The sequence below is a fragment of the Chiloscyllium punctatum genome, chromosome 5, assembly GCF_047496795.1.
Source record: "Chiloscyllium punctatum isolate Juve2018m chromosome 5, sChiPun1.3, whole genome shotgun sequence".
NCBI lineage: Eukaryota > Metazoa > Chordata > Chondrichthyes > Orectolobiformes > Hemiscylliidae > Chiloscyllium > Chiloscyllium punctatum.
The window spans coordinates 143,371,634-143,391,343 of record NC_092743.1 but is presented as its reverse complement, the minus strand read 5'-3'; the positions used below and the strand labels follow the sequence as shown (position 1 = coordinate 143,391,343).

The 19,710-nt window shown below is 42.7% G+C and overlaps 1 protein-coding gene across 1 annotated transcript in view; it reads left to right on the top strand.

Annotated features, from left to right (window-relative positions):
* Positions 1 to 19,710, top strand: part of chd7 (chromodomain helicase DNA binding protein 7) — a 350,049-nt gene that overhangs the window by 258,268 nt on the left and 72,071 nt on the right. The window contains exons 17-22 of the mRNA XM_072571578.1: positions 1,039 to 1,234; positions 1,336 to 1,503; positions 1,618 to 1,797; positions 1,949 to 2,059; positions 2,143 to 2,348; positions 17,056 to 17,255. Coding sequence (XP_072427679.1) covers positions 1,039 to 1,234; positions 1,336 to 1,503; positions 1,618 to 1,797; positions 1,949 to 2,059; positions 2,143 to 2,348; positions 17,056 to 17,255 — 1,061 coding nt within the window. The remainder of the gene's footprint in view (positions 1 to 1,038; positions 1,235 to 1,335; positions 1,504 to 1,617; positions 1,798 to 1,948; positions 2,060 to 2,142; positions 2,349 to 17,055; positions 17,256 to 19,710) is intronic.

The following is a 19,710-nucleotide window of genomic DNA, read 5'->3' as shown; positions in this document are numbered from 1 at the left end:
CAAAAGTAAATACTGCACTGTTAGTGTGTACAGACATGTGTGATATTCAATTTGATCACTAAGAATCCATTGAGGAACAATTAAATGCTATGGTCAGGTGACTATAAAGCCTTTCTGGATGGCTGAGCTTTGATATGCTAAAACACATTTCTCATCCTAATTTGTTTAGTGATCTGATCATGCGATAAATGGAATGTACTAATAAAGGAGCTGGAATTTTCTGATTGTAGTCAATATTTGCACAAATCTGGCAAGTGGAAGCTTTGACGCATTTACTGATTTGAAAATGAGGATGTTTTGGATTTGGTAAGACCACTCTTTGAGTCTATTGTGCAGTTTTGGTCTCCTTTCCAAAGGAAAGATATAGTTGCCACAAAGGGACTGCAGCAAAGGTTCGCCAAACAAATTCTGAGGTTGGGGGAGTGGGTGTGGAATTGTCCTATGAGTGAGAATTAAATAAATTGGGCCTGTTCTCAGGGGTTCTTAGGAAGGGTCACTGGACATGAAATATTGACTCAACTTTCTCTCCACAGTGCTGCTAAACCTGCAGAGTTTCTCCAGCAATTTCTGTTTTTGTTTCAAATTTTGAGCATCTGAATTTTTGTTTTTGCTATATTCTCTGGAATTTGGGAGACAAAGCGATGATTTCATTCAAGCAAATTCTTATTCTTATACAAATTGGCACAGTGGATGCAGGAAGGACGATTTCCCTGGCTGGGAGTGGTGCAGAACTAGGGTCACAGTCCAAGAATAAGGGATATGACATTTAGGATTGTGATGAGGAAGACTTGTTTCACTGAGGATGTTTGGAATTCTCTGCCCAAAGGGCAATGGAGATTCAATCATCGTGTATGTTCAAAATTGATGTTGCTAAATTTATATATGTGAAAAAAAATCAAGGGATACGGGGGTAGTGCCTGGAAAAGGATGTTGAAGTAACATGTTACTCATGATCTTGTTGAATGTTGCAGGCATCTTGCAAGTTTGAAATAAATACCCCTTCCATTTCTTGTATTAACTCTGAAACTTCTTTTTCAGGCATCTGTATGAGCGTATTGATGGCCGTGTGAGGGGAAATCTTCGACAGGCAGCGATAGATCGTTTCTCTAAACCCGATTCAGATCGCTTTGTTTTTCTGTTGTGCACCCGTGCAGGGGGCTTGGGGATTAACCTCACTGCTGCAGACACTTGTATCATCTTTGATTCTGATTGGAATCCACAAAATGACCTCCAGGTGAATTTGTCTGTGCTATTCTGGATTGACTTTGTTTTCAGTTATATTTATTGAATGTACGGTACTCTGATAGCTCCCTACTTAAGTGTTCTACCCCACAGGCTCAGGCTCGATGTCACAGGATTGGACAAAGCAAAGCCGTGAAAGTATATAGATTAATAACCAGAAACTCTTATGAGAGAGAGATGTTTGATAAGGCAAGTCTGAAACTTGGATTGGACAAAGCTGTTCTGCAGTCTATGAGTGGAAGAGAAAACAGTGCCAATGGGGTATGTGTACTTGGTCATACTGTAGTTGGCTCAGCTTAAGCAAATTTCTCTGGTTGTATAGAAGATACATATTTAGAATTGAGATCAGTAAAAAAATTATTCAAAAACATTCAGGTTCAGCAGCTTTCAAAGAAGGAGATTGAGGATCTCCTCAGAAAAGGAGCATATGGTGCACTGATGGATGAAGAGGATGAAGGGTCAAAATTCTGTGAGGAAGATATTGACCAGATTCTCTTGAGACGTACTCACACAATTACTATAGAGTCTGAAGGAAAAGGTTCTACTTTTGCGAAGGTAAATATCTCTAACCTTATACTAGCACATTTACATTTGATGTCATATGTGCACCCATGTAATCTAATGCTAATTATTGAAATATCTGCTAACGACATAAATTGTACAGAATTCTCCCAACCAATAAGATTTTCTGTATAAATCTGTTTAGGCAAGCTTTGTAGCTTCTGGGAATAGAACAGACATTTCACTCGATGATCCTAACTTTTGGCAAAAGTGGGCGAAAAAAGCTGAATTGGATATCGATGCAATAAATGGAAGGGTAAGCGATACATTGCCACGTGTATTATGTTAAATGTGCAGTACTGTTTGTTTTTTGCTCATTTACATTTCCTTAATTTGCAGAACAATTTGGTGATTGATACACCAAGAGTAAGAAAACAGACAAGACACTACAATGCTATTAAAGAAGATGAACTAATGGAATTTTCAGATTTAGAAAGTGAGTCTGAAGAAAAGACTGGGAAACCCCTCCGTAGACAGCAAGACCGGTCTCATGGCTACCCTAGGACTGAATGTTTTAGAGTGGAAAAGAACTTGTTGGTGTATGGGTGAGTAAATTGCAGAATGCAAGCTTTCAGAATAACCCTAGAATAATTTGTTTCTCTCAGTTTTCAAAAGATTCTGAATATTATTTTTTAAAAAGTAACTAACTTAAAAGTCTGCTAAAGAATACATATCTATATACTTTCTTCCTCAAATTGGATGGTTCTTTACATATATCCTCTGCTACTAAATTAAGTCTAAAGCACTCAGAAGCCCACTGCCAGCTTTGCATAGATTGTGTGATGTGTAACTGAGTAAATGGAATTGTGAAAGTCATGGAGTAGAGCAAGTAAAGAGACTCCTCGTGTCACAATGGATGAGGATTCCAAAGCTTCCCTTATTTGGTTTTTTAGTTTGGCAGGGTTATGTACTTGAGCTGCATTGAGTAATAACAAAAACCAGCAATGTTAAAATTGCCTCTGAGGCCCAGATAATCATAATGTGCTACAAAATGTATTACACAAGCATGAGATGGTCCTGTGCTGCTAACATTTATAAAGTTGAAGTAAAAGTGTGCAAGTATTGTATACAAAGCAATACATTATTGCTTTAAAAATACATTTTGTTGAAACTTGTCAAATTATATTCATCAGGATAAGTTATAGGAAGTGCTAATGTAAAGAGAAAGTAGTCCTATACCTTTTATAATTCACTCATTGAGGCAAACGTTCATTGTCCATCCCAAAGGGTCAGTAAGAATTAACCATATTGGGTCTAGAGTCACATGTAGCCCAGACCAGGTAAGGATGGCAGTTTCGTTCCCTAAAGATGTTGTAAATCAGACAGGTTTTTCCTGTGATCAACAATGTATTCATGATCATCATTAGATTCTTAATTCCAGACTTTCTTTAATTGAGTTCACATCCACCATTTGCCATGGTGGGGTTCAAATCCTGATCTCCACAAATTATCTGTGCCTCTGGATTAATGGTTCAGCAATAATGTCATGAGGCCATCATCTCTCTCTTAAAAAGGAGTGTGTAGATTGGTGGAGGCATGACTGTGGAGGATGCACTGGTTAATGATGACTGACCATTAACTTTGAATCTTTAATTGAATGTTCAATCAGGCAGTTTGATAAGAAATTGCCAGAGATTTGTCTACTTTTGTCTCCTGCCTGGCCTTCCTTTTACTGATCAGTATACATATTGAGATTCCTATAGTTCTGTGTCTATAAGATTGGCATTATCAGCTACTACTTCAGTAGGGTTCAAGCCACTTGTTCATGATGCAACCTTGATGCTGTATTGGGGTGCTTCATATCCTGCACTTTTAATAGCTATCTTGAAAAGATGATTTCATGCTGTATGCCATCAAACATATGAGCAGGCCTAAGGCTGTTACTTTTAGTCCTGAAAAGTGTCCATCCATCTCTGATTAACCTAGAAGGGTAAAGTCTTTCAAACTAGGTGTTTCACACTTCTATGATGTCATAGCAATATGAGTGGTATTTGTCATCCTTGAGGTGTTGCTGTCAAGAATAGGAATGCTCTGCCCTCACAAATGAGTAATTGGTTTACAAATTTCAGTGCTGGTGTAATGCTATGCAGACTACGTGTCGCACAGACTAGTGGATCAAATGGGATATTCTTTTTGTCATTTGCAACAGGGAAAGATATTGACCATTTCCAACTAGCCTCTGCTTGTAAAATGGAGTCCACTTCTGTCTATATGAGGAATTGTGCTGATAACCAATCACCAGCCAGAATAATCAGCTGAACCTGCAGTATAGAGCATTGAAGGTACTGGAAGTGCCATAAATTAACATAGTTCCTGTTCATTTTAGATCAGGAATATGTACAGACACTACACTTCAGCTGAAGATAATAAGTGATCAGCTATTCTTTGGTGCATTTCTCAAATCAATGCACTCACTAAACAGACTCAAACTGCTTGGTTTAAAATTTAAACAAACTTTGGCAATTAATTGTCAGTCATCACTATCTGGTGCATTTATCATGTCAACGTTTCTACCAATCGGTCAGTGTCTAATTGCCAACCAGGAGAATGCGAGGACGACAGATGCTGGAGATCAGAGTCAAAAAGTGTGGTGCTGGAAAAGCGCAGTCAGTCGGGCAGCATCCAAGGAGCAGGAGTGATGACGTTTTGAACATAAGCTCTTGGGAATGAGTCGGTGGCCCAAGGGGGCTGAGAGATAAATGGGAAGGGGTGGGGCTGGGCAAAGGTGGCTGAGATTGCAGTAGGTAAATGGAGGTGGGGGTAATGATGGTAGGTTGGAAAGGAGGGTGGAGCGGATAGGTTAGAAGGGAGATGAACAGGTAGGACAGTTCAAGAGGGCAGTGCCATTTTGGAAGGTTGGCTCTGGGATAAAGTGGGGGAGGAGAAGGGGAGATGTAGAAACTGGTGACATCTACATTGATCCCATGTGGTTGGAGGGTCCCAATGCAGAAGATGAGGCTTTCTTCCTCCACGCAATGGGTGGCTAGAGTTTGGCGATGGAGGAGGCCCATGTCTTTGGTGGAGTGGGAGGGAGAGTTGTTTAGTCCATGCGTCCTAGAGATGTTCTCTGAAACATCCTGCAAGTTGGCATCCTGTTTCCCCAAAGTAGAGGAGACTACACCAAGAGCAATGGAAAAGCAGATGACATGTGGGAGAGCAGGTAAATCTCTGTCGGATGTGGAAGGATCCTTTGGGGCCTTGGAGAGAGGTGAGAGAGTGGGGATGGCGCAGGGTTTGCACTTCGTGTGGTGACCAACTCCCTCAAGGCATCCCAGATCGCCTCCTTCAGAGACCACAATTTCCCCTCCCACATGGATAACAATCCATCCAGTGCATCTCCTCCACTTCCCACACCTCTACACCTGAACTCCATCTCGCTAATCACAACAAGGACAAAAACCTCCTGGTCCTCATCTTCCACCCACCAATCTCCAGATAGATCGCATCATCCTCTGCTCTTTCCGTCACCCACAAACCGACCTCCCCACAAGTGATGTGTTTCCCTCTCCGTCCCTATCCGCATTCTGCAGAAACTGTTCCCTTCACGACTCTTTTGTCAGGTTCATGCCCCTTACCAACTCACCCTCCACTCCTGGCACCTTCCCCTGCCACTGCAGGAGATGTAAAACTTGCGTCCACACCTTCATCCATTCTAGGCCCCAAAGGATCCTTCCATATCTGGCAGGGATTTTTCGAACATCCAAATACCTCATCTACTGTGTCCATTGCTCTCAGTGTGGTCTCTAGTACATTAGAGAGATGGATGTCAACTTGCGGAACGTTTCAGAACATCTCTGGAACACCTGCAGTAACCAGCCCCACCGGCCTGTGGCCGAACACTTTAACTTCCCCTCCCACTCTGCCAAGGACATGCAAGTCCTGTGCCGCCTCCACCGCCAAGCCCTCTCCACCCAACGCCTGGAGGAAGAATTCCTCATCTTCTGCCTTGGGACCCTCCAACCACACGGTATCAATGTAGATTTCACCAGTTTCTTCATTTCCCCTTTCCCTACCTTATCCCAGATCCAACCTTCCAACTTGGTACCGCCCTCTTGAGCTACCTGTCCATCTTCCTTCCCACCTATCCGCTCACATCGTTTCCGACCTATCACTATCACCCCACCGTCATCCACCTATCACATTCTCAGCTACCTTTCCCCCAGCCCCACCCTCCTCTTATTTATCTCTCAGCCCCCTTGGGCCACCCTCTCGTTCGTGATGAAGGGCTTATGCTCAAAACATCAATCTTCCTGCTCCTCGGATGCAGCCTGACTGGCTGTGTTTATTCCAGCACCATACTTTGCAACTACTTGCCAATAAATCAGCATTCTTCTCTCATATTGAATGTGGCATTCCCCTTACATTGGTGTTCGTTGTAAGTTATACTGGTGAGTACAAGGTGAAAAACTTGGGCGGTGTGTCTTTTTTAGCGAAACATTACTTTTGAACTACCAAATGACCACAGGTATCTTGTTCTCTCCCTCACCTCTATCTGCCCCTCAACCTTTTCTATTTCCTGTTTTCTTACTGTCTTGACCTTTTTAAACATGGGGGAAACGCAAGGAAATTGAAGAACCTTATCCCATTTAGTTGTGATGCTTTTTGTCCAAACTTTTTTCTGCAATGACCCCATTTCAAGTCCTGGAAATTATGTGACCCGAATGTGCGAACTGTCACAGGCAGGGCATGGAAGGAGGAAGCCTGGCTGGGGGAGACCTATGTGAGCTGGGGACTGGGGAGAAGGCATGTGTTTGAGCAGGGAAGGAATTATGCTGCATCAGTTCATGACCTCAAATGTTCTGCTCATGACCCCAGCTTTGGGAAGCCCTCCGTCATGCATTAAGATACCCACACTACGTCACAAAATTTAAGAATAAATCTCAAGATTGTAATGGTATGGATGGAGACCATTTGGCCGATCATATCTGCACCAAAAATGACCAACAAACCCCAAGAGTAGATTGGTTCCATTCCAGTGTTGTTAAAGAAATAGGTGAGATCTTTGCAGATGTTCCAACATAATCTTCCAAGTCGGATACTGTTCCCAAACATTGCATAAAACCTCAGTGTTTCAGAAAGTTGAGAGAAACCAAGTAACTACTAATCCGCTAGAACAACAACTAGAATGTCATAGAAGCTATAATTGTGGGTAAAGTGACCCAACACCTTAATTTTCAGCTGATCATAGAAAATCTGATGGGTAGGTCAGGACTAGCAAACCTGATTGTACAGGTACAATGGAATAACTACAAATGTTACTTATGTGAACTTCCAAGAAATATTCAAGAGGTTTTCCAGACTATTTGTTAAGGTTGAAGCCAAATTGTTAGCTTGGTTAGGAAATTGGCTGAGCAAAAGGCTGCAGATGTGACTAGGAAAATCTCCATCCCCACAGCTGTTCACTGTATTCATTAACAAGTTAAATGATGACAGAGCAAACCACATTACTGAATTTGCTCATGATGCTTAGATAAATAGCATTGTAAACAAAGAGGCATTGTTAGATTAAATGGTCAACTGGTCAAGAATATGGCAAATGAATTTCAATGTAGCGAATGAGAGTTCATCCACCGAAAGAATGGAAGAGTACTTTGTAAATGCTGAAAAGCTAAAAACAGTGGAGGTACAAAAAAGTGTAGTGTGGTGAGGATGGAATGGGATGGAGATGGTTGGTGAAAAAGCACTTGACAAGTGAAGAGGGATGATGAGAAAAGATTGGTGGCCTATATGAAGGAGAGTGCCAACTTCTTGCATAGGCATATCAATAGTAAAATAAATAGTTGATTAGGGCAGAGAAAGGAATTTACACATGAGGGCGGAAGGCTTGACTGTTAGCTGAATACTCTGCATCTGTCTTTACTAAAGGGGTAGATGGAAGATAATTCCTCCATGTTTTGGTCATACACACCCACTATTCAATTTGTTAAATGTACCTGCATTTTATGACATGCCATACTGCACTGTATATAACTGAATGTTTCAGGGCTGTTTTGGAGCTGTCTGTTTTCTAGTAACTTGTATCAAGGAATGACAGTTCATCAACATTTTAAAGATTGAGCCAAACTGTGATGTTGCATTGGAACCAAGATTTTCTATTCCTTGTTGGCAATCAGTAAGGACTTAGCAAAGTTGCTCCCTTATTGAGGACATGTTTTTCTGTAGAACTGCATTACAATTGCAGAATAAAAGTAGTAAACTGAACAAACCTATTTCTGAGCTTTATGAAACCTCTATCTTTCGATCCTGTTACTAAAACAGCTAATCTCCAATTTCTTTGTAGCCAGAGCATTTATCTCATCAGTTTGACCTTTTCCTGTTTAGAAACTTCTGTATCTTCAATGTTAGACCAGAGGAAAGTGGTATTGTAAGGGGTACAGGAGCAATGATGCCTCTCAACAGTATCCTATAATCACATAACCCTCTTAGGACAGCGAGTTTTGAAAAGATTTGTAGCTCAGGTTGTCATAGAGGTGTACAGCATGGAAACAGACCCTTCAGTCCAACCCGTCCATGCCAACAAGATATCCCAACCCAATCTAGTCCCACCTGCCCGCACTCTGTCCATATCCCTCCAAACCCTTCCTATTCATATACCCATCCAGATGCCTCTTAAATGTTGCAACTGTACTAGCCTTCACCACCTTCCTCTGGCAGCTCATTTCATGCCCATACCACCCTCTGTGAAAAGGTTTCCCCTTAGGTCTCTTTTATATCTTTCCCCTCTCACCCTAAACCTATGCCCTCTAGTTCTGGACTCTCCCCACCCCAGGGAAAAGACTTTGCCTATTTATCCTATCCATGCCCTTCAGAGTTTTGTAAGCCTCTATAAGGTCTCCCCTCAGCCTCTGACACTCCAGGGAAAACAGCCCCAGCCTGTTCAGCCTCTCCCTATAGCTCAGATCCTCCAACCCTGGCAACATCCTTGTAAATCTTTCTGAACCCTTTCAGGTTTCACACCATCTTTCCAATAGGAAGGAGACCAGAATTGCACGCAATATTCCAACAGTGGCCTGACCAATGTCCTGTACAGCCACAACACAACCTCCCAACTCCTGTACTCAATACTGTGACCAATAAAGGAAAGCATACCAAACGCCGCCTTCACTATCCTATCTACCTGTGACTCCACTTTCAAGGAGCTATGAACCTGCACTCCAAGGTCCCTTTGTTCAGCAACACTCCCTAGAACCTTACCATTAAGTGTATAAGTCCTGCTAAGATTTGCTTTCCCAAAATGCAGCACCTTGCATTTATCTGAATTAAACTCCATCTGCCACTTTTCAGCCCATTGGCCCATCTGGTCCAGATCCTGTTGTAATCTGAGGTAACCCTCTTCACTGTCCACGACACCTCCAATTTTGGTGTCATCTGCAAACTTAGTAACTGTACCTCTTATGCTCACATCCAAATCATTTATGTAAATGACAAAACGTAGAGGGCTCAGCACTGATCCTTGTATTCCACTGGTCACAGGCCTCCAGTCTGAAAAACAACCCTCCACCACCAACCTCTGTCTTCTATCTTTGAGCCAGTTCTGTATCCAAATGGCTAGTTCTCCCTGTATTCCATGAGATCGAACCTTGCTAATCAGTCTCCCAAGGGGAACCTTGTCCAACGCCTTACTGAAGTCCATATAGATCTTATCTACTGCTCTGCCCTCATCAATCATCTTTGTTACTTCTTCAAAAAACTCAGTCAAGTTTGTGAGACATGATTTCCCACGCACAAAGATATGTTGACTATCCCTAATCAGTCCTTGCCTTTCCAAATACATGTATACCCTGTCCCTCCGGATTCCCTCCAACAACTTGCCCACCACCGAGGTCAGGCTCACTGGTCTATAGTTCCCTGGCTTGTCTTTACCACCCTTCTTAAACAGTGGCACCACGTTTGCCAACCTCCAGTCTTCCGGCACTTCACCTGTGACTATCAATGATACAAATATTTCAGCAAGAGGCCCAGCAATCACTTCTCTAGCTTCCCACGAGTACATCTGATCAGGTCCACCGTTAACCATTTCAAGACATCCAGCACTTCCTCCTCTGTAATCTGGACATTTTGCAAGATGTCACCATCTATTTCCCTACATTCTATATCTTCCATATCCTTTTCCATAGTAAATACTGATGCAAAATATTCATTTAGTATCTCCCCCACTCTCCGTGGCTCCACACAAAGTCTGCCCTGCTGATCCTTGAGGGGCCCTATTCTCTCCCTAGTTACCCTTAATATATTTGTAAAAACCCTTTGGATTCTCCTTAATTCTATTTGCCAAAGCTATCTCATGTCCCTGTTTTGCCCTCCTGATTTCCCACTTAAGTATACTCCTACTTTCTTTATACTCTTCTAAGGATTCACTCGATCTATCCTGTCTATAACCTGACATGTGCTTCCTTCTTAACTAAACCCTCAATTTCTTTAGTCATCCAGCATTCCCTATACCTCCCAGCCTTCCCTTTCACCCTGACAGGAATATACTTTCTCTGGATTCATGTTATCTCAATTCTGAAGGCTTCCCATTTTCCAGCCGTCCCTTTACCTGCGAACGTCTGCCTCCAATCAGCTTTTGAAAGTTCTTGCCTAATACCGTCAAAATTGGCCTTTCTCCAATTTCGAACTTCAACTTTTAGATCTGGTCTATCCTTTTCCATCACAATTTTAAAACGAATAGAATTATGATCGCTGGCCCCAAAGTGCTCCCCCACTGACTGAATCACGTACTGAATCAGAAAATTGTCTTGTACACACTTAATAAATTCCTCTCCATCTAAACCTTTAACACCATGCCAGTCCCAGTCGATGCTTGGAAAGTTAAAATTCCCTACCATAACTACCCTATTATTCTTACAGATAGCTGAGATCTCCTTACAAGTTTGTTTCTCAATTTCCCTCTGAATATTGGGGGGTCGAAAATACAATCCCAATAAGGTGATCATCCCTTTCTTATTTCTCCGTTCTACCCAAATAACTTCCCTGGATGTATTTTCGGGAATATCCTCCCTCAGCACAGCTGTAATGCTATCACTTATCAAAAATGCCACTCCCCCTCCTCTCTTGCCTCCCTTTCTATCCTTCCTGTAGCATTTGTATCCTGGAACATTAAGCTGTCAGTCCTGCCCATTCCTGTTTCTGTAATTGCTACAATATCCCAGTCCCATGGTCCTAACCATGCCCCGAGTTCATCCGCCTTCCCTGTTAGGCCCCTTGCGTTGAAATAAATGCAGTTTAATTTATTAAACTACCTTGTCCCTGACTGTTTGTTTGACACACTTCTGTTCTCAGCTGTACCCGTCGCCCCCCCCCCCCCCCCCCCCCCCACCTTACTGGTTTAATTCCTCCCAAGCAGTTCTAGGAAATTTCCCTGCCGGTATATTAGTCCCCTTCCAATTTAGGTGCAATCCGTCCCTTCTTGTACAGGTCACTTCTACCCCAAAAGAGATTCCAATGATCCAAAAATGTGAATCCTTCTCCCATACACCAGCTCCTCAGTCATGCATTCATCTGCTCTATCCTCCTATTCCTGCCCTCACTAGCTCGTAGCACTGGGAGTAATCCAGATATTACTACCCTTGAGGACCTCCTTTTTAAATTTCTGCCTAACTCTGTAATCTCCCTTCAGAGTCTCAACCTTTTCCCTTCCTATATCGTTGGTTCCAATGTGGACAATGACCTCCTGCTGGCCCCTCTATCCTGTGAGGACATTCTGCACCCTCTTTGAGACATCCTTGATCCTGGCACCAGGGGAACAACACAACATTCTGCTTTTTCTCTTCTGGCCACAGGAACGTCTGTCTGTACCTCTGACTACAGAATCCCCTAACACAACTGATCTCTTGGAAGCCGACGTACCCCTCATTGCGTTAGAGCCAGTCTCAATATCAGAAACTTGGTTGTTCGTGCTACGTTCCCCTGAGAATCCATCACCCCCTACATTTTCCAAAACAGCATACCTGTTTGAAATGGGTATATCCACAAAAGATTCCTGCACTAGCTGCCTACCCCTCTTACCCTTCCTGGAGTTAACCCATCTATGTGACTGTATCTGAGACTTCCCCCCCCCCCCCCCCCATCTTTCCTCTAACTGCCATCCATCACATCCTGTTGCTGTTGCAAATTCCTCATCACTTCTATCTGTCTCTCCAACCGATCCACTCGATCTGATAAGATTCGCATCCGACAGCATTTATGGCAGATATAATCCACAGTAACCCTTAAACTTTCTTTAAACTCCCACATCTGACAAGAAGTACAGATCACTGCAAAGGCCATTTTTGCTTCTTCACAATCTACAGACCCAGAAAATAACACCATCTTATTCCTCTACAAACACTGCCCCAGGTTAAATTAATAGCTATGGCTCATATTTTAAGTTTAATTGAGACTTATCTCCAAAAACATAATCAAGAAAGAATCCACTATACTGACTACTGCAGCCTTTCTCTTGGACAGACTTAAAACAACAATTAACTTACCTGATTCTGTGCTGTGAAATTCGCCCAACAGTTTCTCCAAGATTAGTTGTGAATTTCACTTTGTTAATTTTCCCAGATGCACTCCGATGTCCAGCAATACACGAATTCAAACAGCAAAGGCGGTAATTGTGCCGGTTTCCCTCCCCCACCCCCTCCCCCACCCCCTCCCCCACCCCCTCCCCCACCATGTGTTTCCTTTGTCTGCTCTTCTCCCTTTTAAACTGCTGTTGTGTTGACTTTCTTTTCCAAAGTTCCAAAACAATGCAACAGCATATAAAACAGTAATTGCTGCTCCTGGAATTCGAGGAAATCACCTCCAACACTTAAAATACCTCCAAAAAGGAGCAGCTCTTCCAGCCAGAAATGTTTCCCATCCTCCATCTTGGATTACCCAGAATCCTCTGTCATTTCGTGTTCTTTTTCTCAGGGGGTGATAAGTGGGGTCCAAGTCATGTGTTTGTTGATAAACACATTGACTTTGACCCCATTTACCACCCCCTGAGAAAAGAACAGGAAAAGACATCACCAACCCAAGGAAACCCAAACATATAAATAGAGAGCAGGAAACATCAGTGCTTCATCCAGAGACTTGCTGAAGATGTTACCTAGTATGGTGACGAAACGTCAGAGAATGAGCCTTTCAGCTCAACAAGCAACTTACATCCAGAACCTTTTTAGGATAACAAATATTCCGAGGCAATTTACAGAAGCAGAATGGACAACCGACACCCGGAGAATTTGAGTCTTCTGGTTGCAGTCTCTAAAACAGAGGTGTTAAGGTTTTTCAGATTACAAAATGGTAAGTGGGTGGGGGGTGAATAGTCTGAACCAGACCCAATGACAAATTGGAGCAGGAAGAATGAGGCAATTCAAGAGAGAATCAATTGCAGATTGTTCCCCTAGCTCTGTTGAATAAATGGGTATCGAACTAGTCTCATGTGACTGAAAATGATTAAGAAATGAATGGTGAGGTTAAAGTGTGTCAAAAACTGCCAAAAAGTCCAGATAAACATGGCGAGGATAGCTCATCTTTGTTATAGTCACGTAGCGTACCTAACTTAATTTCAGTAATTTAGCAATTGCAGGGAAGAGGCATTGAGAAGGTCCTGATTAGGAGGAGATTTTACAGTGTTCCAGGAAAGTTTGGAGGATGTTTTAGAAGTGTCAACAGCTTTTAAGTACTTTGAAAAGGTGAAGGAGGTTGGTGACGGATTGGTTGTTTTCATGGTAGGAAGGGTTGGTTTCTCAGAAGATGGTGATGGCAGTAGGTTTTGAAAGCAGGAGAACCACTGATAATATCAACCAATATGGAAGCCAGGGAGTATGTACGTTAGGGATCAGTTTCTTGGAAAGAGGGACTAGGGAGCAGGATGTAGGGCTCATGGACCAGGAGAGAAATTAGACAATGATGCAAGGTCAGGGTTAAAGCAGGTGGCAGTCTTACAGAATGCTTGCCTCATGGCTCGGTGAAGAGAGGACTGCAGCAGAGGCAGTTGAATGAATACTTTGATGTTTGTGACAAAAATGTCCTTGAGTTCCAATAAGGAGACTGCTGCAAAGTGATAAGGACAGAAGACAAAGATTCAAGAGGTCTACAATATAATGAGAGGCATAGATAGAGTCGATAGCCAGAGACTATTTCCCAGGGCAGAAATGACTAACACGAGGGGTCATAGTTTTAAGCTGGTTGGAGGAAAGTATAGAGGGGATGTCAGAGGCGGGTTCTTTACACAGAGAGTTGTGAGAGCATGGAATGCGCTGCCAGCAGCAGTTGTGGAAGCCAGGTCCTTGGGGACATTTAAGAGACTGGACATGCATATGGTCACAGAAATTTGAGGGTGCATACATGAGGATCAGTGGTCGGCACAACATAGTGGGCTGAAGGGCCTGTTCTGTGCTGTATTGTTCTATGTTCTATTCAAGAAAATGGTTTAAAACCGAGAACTGAACTCCAGGCTTCCATTTGCATTCCATATTTCAGGTGCAGTTTCAGCAGCCAGAGTGTTTTAATGTTGTGCAACAAATCTGTTGGTGAATGGTTAAACTAATCTGACCATTTCAGTTCCTTAACACTCAGGCATAGACTTAAGGTTGAAATGAGGGCCCTACCAAGAGAAGCTAGGCGAAAGTGAGGACTGCAGGTGGGTACTGCAGATTAGAGTCAAGATTAGAGTGGTGCTGGAAAAGCACAGCAGGTCAGGCAGCATCTGAGGAGCAGGAAAATCGATTTCGGGCATGAGTCCTGACGAAACATCAATTTTCCTGTTCCTCGGATGCTGCCCGACCTGCTGTGCTTTTCCAGCACCACTCTAGCCTTACTAAGCTGTCTGTGTGCTTTTCTCTTTTAACAGTTTTAATGAAGAATAGGGTTGTGATGGCAGAGGTAAGGATACATGAAGTCCATAGCTGCAGAAATGTCACAGTGAAGAAAGAGTCAAGAGTGCAGTGCTGGTAAAGTCAAGAACTGCTCAGTTGAGAGTTTTTGTAAATGCAAATGTAACTGATGTCCCATCGGATTTATGTTTGCTGTGCATGGCTTGCTTGTTGCATTGCACTGCCCCCTTCAAAATTGTGCACATGCATACCTCTTGTAGGATCATTGCTTGTGTGGAGCCTTTTGGTTCCCAGCACTAGGTGTTCTTGACTGCTGCAAGGCTATGCAGCTAAAGGAAGCCTTGATTATAAACAAATTGGGAAAATATTTTTTCCAGGGGTGCAAACAGAATGAAGTGGGATTCCGAGAATATTTATGCTGTTTTTGGATTGTTGTTGCGGGGGGGCGGGAGGAGGAGGAGGAGGGGAGGATAGATGTTTTTGTGTGTGTGTGTGTGTGTTAATGATGGTCTTCACACAGTGGGAGTAGTGAGGCCACGAGAAGTGGAAAGATGAGTAGAGGGCATGAATCTGGATTGGAAAGAGGTAGGTGTGAAACATACTGGAGGGGCAGGATGACGCAGTTAGCGGGATTGTGGTCATGTGGAAAGCTGAGTTAATGGTGCACCAAACGATGGGTTGAATGAAATAGTGAGAAGCTACATGCCTCCCTACTGGGACTTGACCTGCAATGCATCAATTAAGGTTGTGATGGGTAGTGCTGTTGAGTGAATTAGAGCATCAAGGAGGCGGTAAGGGGATGTAGAAAGGATTAATGATCAGTCGGAGGATTAGGGGGATCCCAAAGACGCTCAATAGTGAGAGGTGAGTATTGTGGTCTCAGGTTTGCACCAGCTTCTCTCCCCAGTTTTTGGCATGCGCCTACACAGTCACATTGAAAGAGCGACCATAACACACACACCTTTGATTTCAATTCCAAATGGCTCTCGTGCCAAATGTTTTGTGCATCTGCCACAAACATGCACCATCAATCACAGAGTGTCAATTTCATTCAAGCATTGACACTAGCCCAATCCCATCTTGCAATTGAGGGCACTTAGTATGCTGCTTTGAAAACATCCCAGGATTTGTTGGGAACTTGTTAGTGGAACAGGATATGTCACTTCTGTTTTATATTATCAATATTGCCATCTTTAAACTGCAACAATTTTGTGAGGTGAAAAATCACACAACACCAGGTTATAGTCCAACAGGTTTATTTGGACGCACTAACTTTCAGAGCACTAGCTCCGAAAGCTAGTACTTCCAAATAAACCTGCTGGACTATAACCTGGTGTGTGATTTTTAATTTTGTATACCCCAGTCCAAAACCGACATCTCCAAATCATTGCAATTTTGTGATCCTTCTTATTGTTTATATGTGTACATTAAAAGCAAGGAACCTTACGCACAGTAGTACACTTACAGCAATATAACATACCCACAACTAACACATTTACAACATTATTGATGTTTGGCCCAATTTAAACATAATTATTGCACTGATGGTTTAAACTGGTGCTAGTCTGTTTCTTTTAATTACTGAAATTTGGCATATATTTTGGACAGCAATTTAATAAATTGTAGAGAAATGAAACAAGATAACCATTCAGTTAAAATCAACTTCCCACCAATCCAACCTTTTAAAGACACATATGAAGAGAATTGCTTTCTCTTAAGGGGTTGTTAGTGGGATTCTGTTCCCCAGAAGGTAGTGGAGACTGAGTCTTTAAATTTATTCAAGGCTGATTTTTGGTAAACAAGGCAGTGAGGCTAATGGGGTGTGGAGCTGAGACCTCAATCAGATTAAGCATGATCTTATTGAATGGCAGAACAGATTTGGATAGCCTTTTAGTCATTTTGAGTTGGTTGTGTACATTTGGGTTTTCCTTACTGTGTGTATGAATCAACACGTGGACATTGGTACTCCAGGCCAGTACAAAGGGAACATTGTATTGTCAGTTGTTAAAGCAAGACCCAAGCTGCACAACTGTATCTTTTTTTAAAAAAAAGATCATGTACTATTTGAAACAGTTTACCCTCCCCAGTCCATTTCTCCCCTGTCCCATCCCATCTCTCTTTATGCTTTCCCTTGATCTCTCATGCTGTCTCTCTACTTCTCCCTTCCCATTTGCCTCTGTCTCCAAATCCACTCACCTTCCTCACTTGTTCAGTCTTGATCTTCTCCCAAACCTCCCTTCTTCCTCCCACCCTTTTTACACTTGTACCGTTTCCTTTTCCCTTCTATCTGGCTTTCTCTTTCAAAATTGCTGCCATCGAAGCAAAGTGGGTCTAGATTTCTGATTATATGTAGAAGCCGCATATTGACTTTCAAAGACTTTAGAATTAGAATTATGTTTTTACAGAAGTTTACTTGACTAAAGCTTTCATTGCTTATTCTCTTCAGGTGGGGCCGATGGAGTGATATACTGTCACATGGGCGTTTTAAACGACAGTTGACAGAACATGATGTGGAGACCATCTGTCGCACTATCCTTGTATACTGCTTGAACCATTACAGAGGAGATGAAAAGATCAAAGGTTTTATCTGGGATCTAATTACTCCTACTGAGGATGGACAGACGCGAGCTCTGCAAAATCACTCTGGTAATTTTGGATTCTTTCTTAACCATATCATATTCGCATGTAAAGGAAAAATGGCATGCAATTTTGTCGATGTTCTAAAACAATGGAAATACTAGACTGAATGTACAAGTGGTTGGAAGCTTTAAGTCCCGGTTGGATGTGAACGATAGGAAATATCACTTTGGCAATTTCAGCACAGACAATATAATACTACAGAAGCTCATCATTGTGGAAAAACAAGCTGGCAAAACTTCTCACTCCAACCAGGACAATTGCAAGAATATCCAATTTCGAAGGGGTTAACGATTTATATTGCATGGGGCAAGGGTGTTCATTGGTTGGCAAGTAGACTAGTTAGTCAAGACATTTCCACACCAAGTATATCAGAGAAGAGTTAACCCCAAACCTCTTAAGTTTGGAAAAGGCAAGTTGATTTTGTTTGACCAAAGCATTGCCATTTGAGCTGCACCAAGAAATAGTTGTCCTCAGTGTTTCGTCCTCTGTGAATGGTACACTGCCTAAACTTTCTGTTTACAGAGGACAGGGCCCTGCAAGTCAACATAGGCAGCTATTAACACACTTCTGCCAAGACTCGCAACAAATTGAAGATTTTCAGTCAAGTTCACAATAAATATGGGGATTGTTGTGGTTCTGTTCGCCGAGCTGGGAATTTGTGTTGCAGATGTTTCGTCCCCTGTCTAGGTGACATCCTCTGTGCTTGGGAGCCTCCTGTGAAGCGCTTCTGTGATCTTTCCTCCGGCATTTGTAGTGGTTTGGATCTGCTGCTTCCGGTTGTCAGTTCCAGCTGTCCGCTGCAGTGGTCGGTATACTGGGTCCAGGTCGATGTGCTTATTGATTTAATTTGTGGATGAGTGCCATGCCTCCCCAGAACGAAGGACACAAACCCAGCATGAGCAAAACCAATGTCGTGTACAGAATCCCATGCAAGGACTGCACAAAACACTACATAGGACAAACAGGAAGACAGCTAATGATCTGCATCCATGAACACCAACTAGCCACGAAACGACATGACCAGCTATCCTTAGTAGCCACACACGCAGATGACAAGCAGATGAATTCGACTAGGACAACACTACTGTTATAGGACAAGCCAAACAGAGAACAGCCAGGGAATTCCTAGAGGCATGGCACTCATCCACCAATTCAATCAATAAGCACATCGACCTGGGCCCAATATACCGACCACTGCAGCGGACAGTTGGAACTGACAACCGGAAGAGGCAGATCCAAACCACTATAAATGCCGGAGGAAAGATCACAGAAGCGCTTCACAGGAGGCTCCCAAGCACTGAGGATGTCACCTAGACAGGGGACAAAACGTCTGCCACACAAATTCCCAGCTCGGCGAACAGAACCACAACAACCAGCACCCGAGCTACAAATCTCACAGACTTTGAAAATATAGGGGTCTTAAGGTCCAGTGGTCATGTCACTACCTCTGAACCAGAAGATCCAGATTTAAGTCCCACCTGATGAAGACGTGTTGCACAGCATGTCCAAACAGGCTGGTAAAAATGACTCTACTTGTACAGTGCTGACTTTGTCTCAAGCCCTAGGCCTACAATCAGGTGGCAACCATTTGAGACAATTGTACTTCTTAGTTGTTAAGAAGGCATACAGTGTTTTAGCTTTTACAAACAGAGGGATCGAGTTCCGGAACCATGAGGTTATGCTGCAGCTGTACAAAACTCTGGTGCGGCTGCACTTGGAGTATTGTGTACAGTTGGTCACCGCATTATAAGAAGTATTTGGAAGCTTTGGAAAGGGTGGAGAGGAGATTTACTAGGATGTTGCCTGGTATGGAGGGAAGGTCTTACGATGAAAGGCTAAGGGACTTGAGGTTGTTTTCATTAGACAGAAAAAGGTTGAGAGGTGACTTCATAGAGACATACAAGATAATCAGAGGGTGAGATCGGGTGGACAGGGAGAGCCTTTTTCCAAGTATGGTGACAGCGATCATGAGGGGTATAGCTTTAAATTGAAGGGTGATAGATATAGGATAGATGTCAGAGGTAGTTTCTTTCCTCAGAGTAGGAAGGATATGGAATGCTTTGTCTGCAACGGTAGTAGATTCGCCAACTTTAAGTACATTTAAGTCATCATTGGACAAGCATATGGACGTACATGGAATAGTGTAGGTTAGATGGGCTTCAGACTGGTATGATAGGTCAGCACAACATCAAGGACCGAAGGGCCTGTGCTGCGCTGTAATGTTCTATATGTTTTAAAATTAAGTGACTTGATAAGATAGATGTAAAAAAAAAACCCACTCCAAATAGAGGGTACATAAATAAGATTGATATAAATCAATCCAGTGAAAGAAATATCAGTGAAACTTTATTAATCTAGAGCACTTAGTTCAGTTTTGGCCATTGAACCTCAGGGAATATTCTGAAGAAGGGTCATTTGACCCAAAACATTAACTCTGATTTCTCTCCAGAGTTGCTGTCTG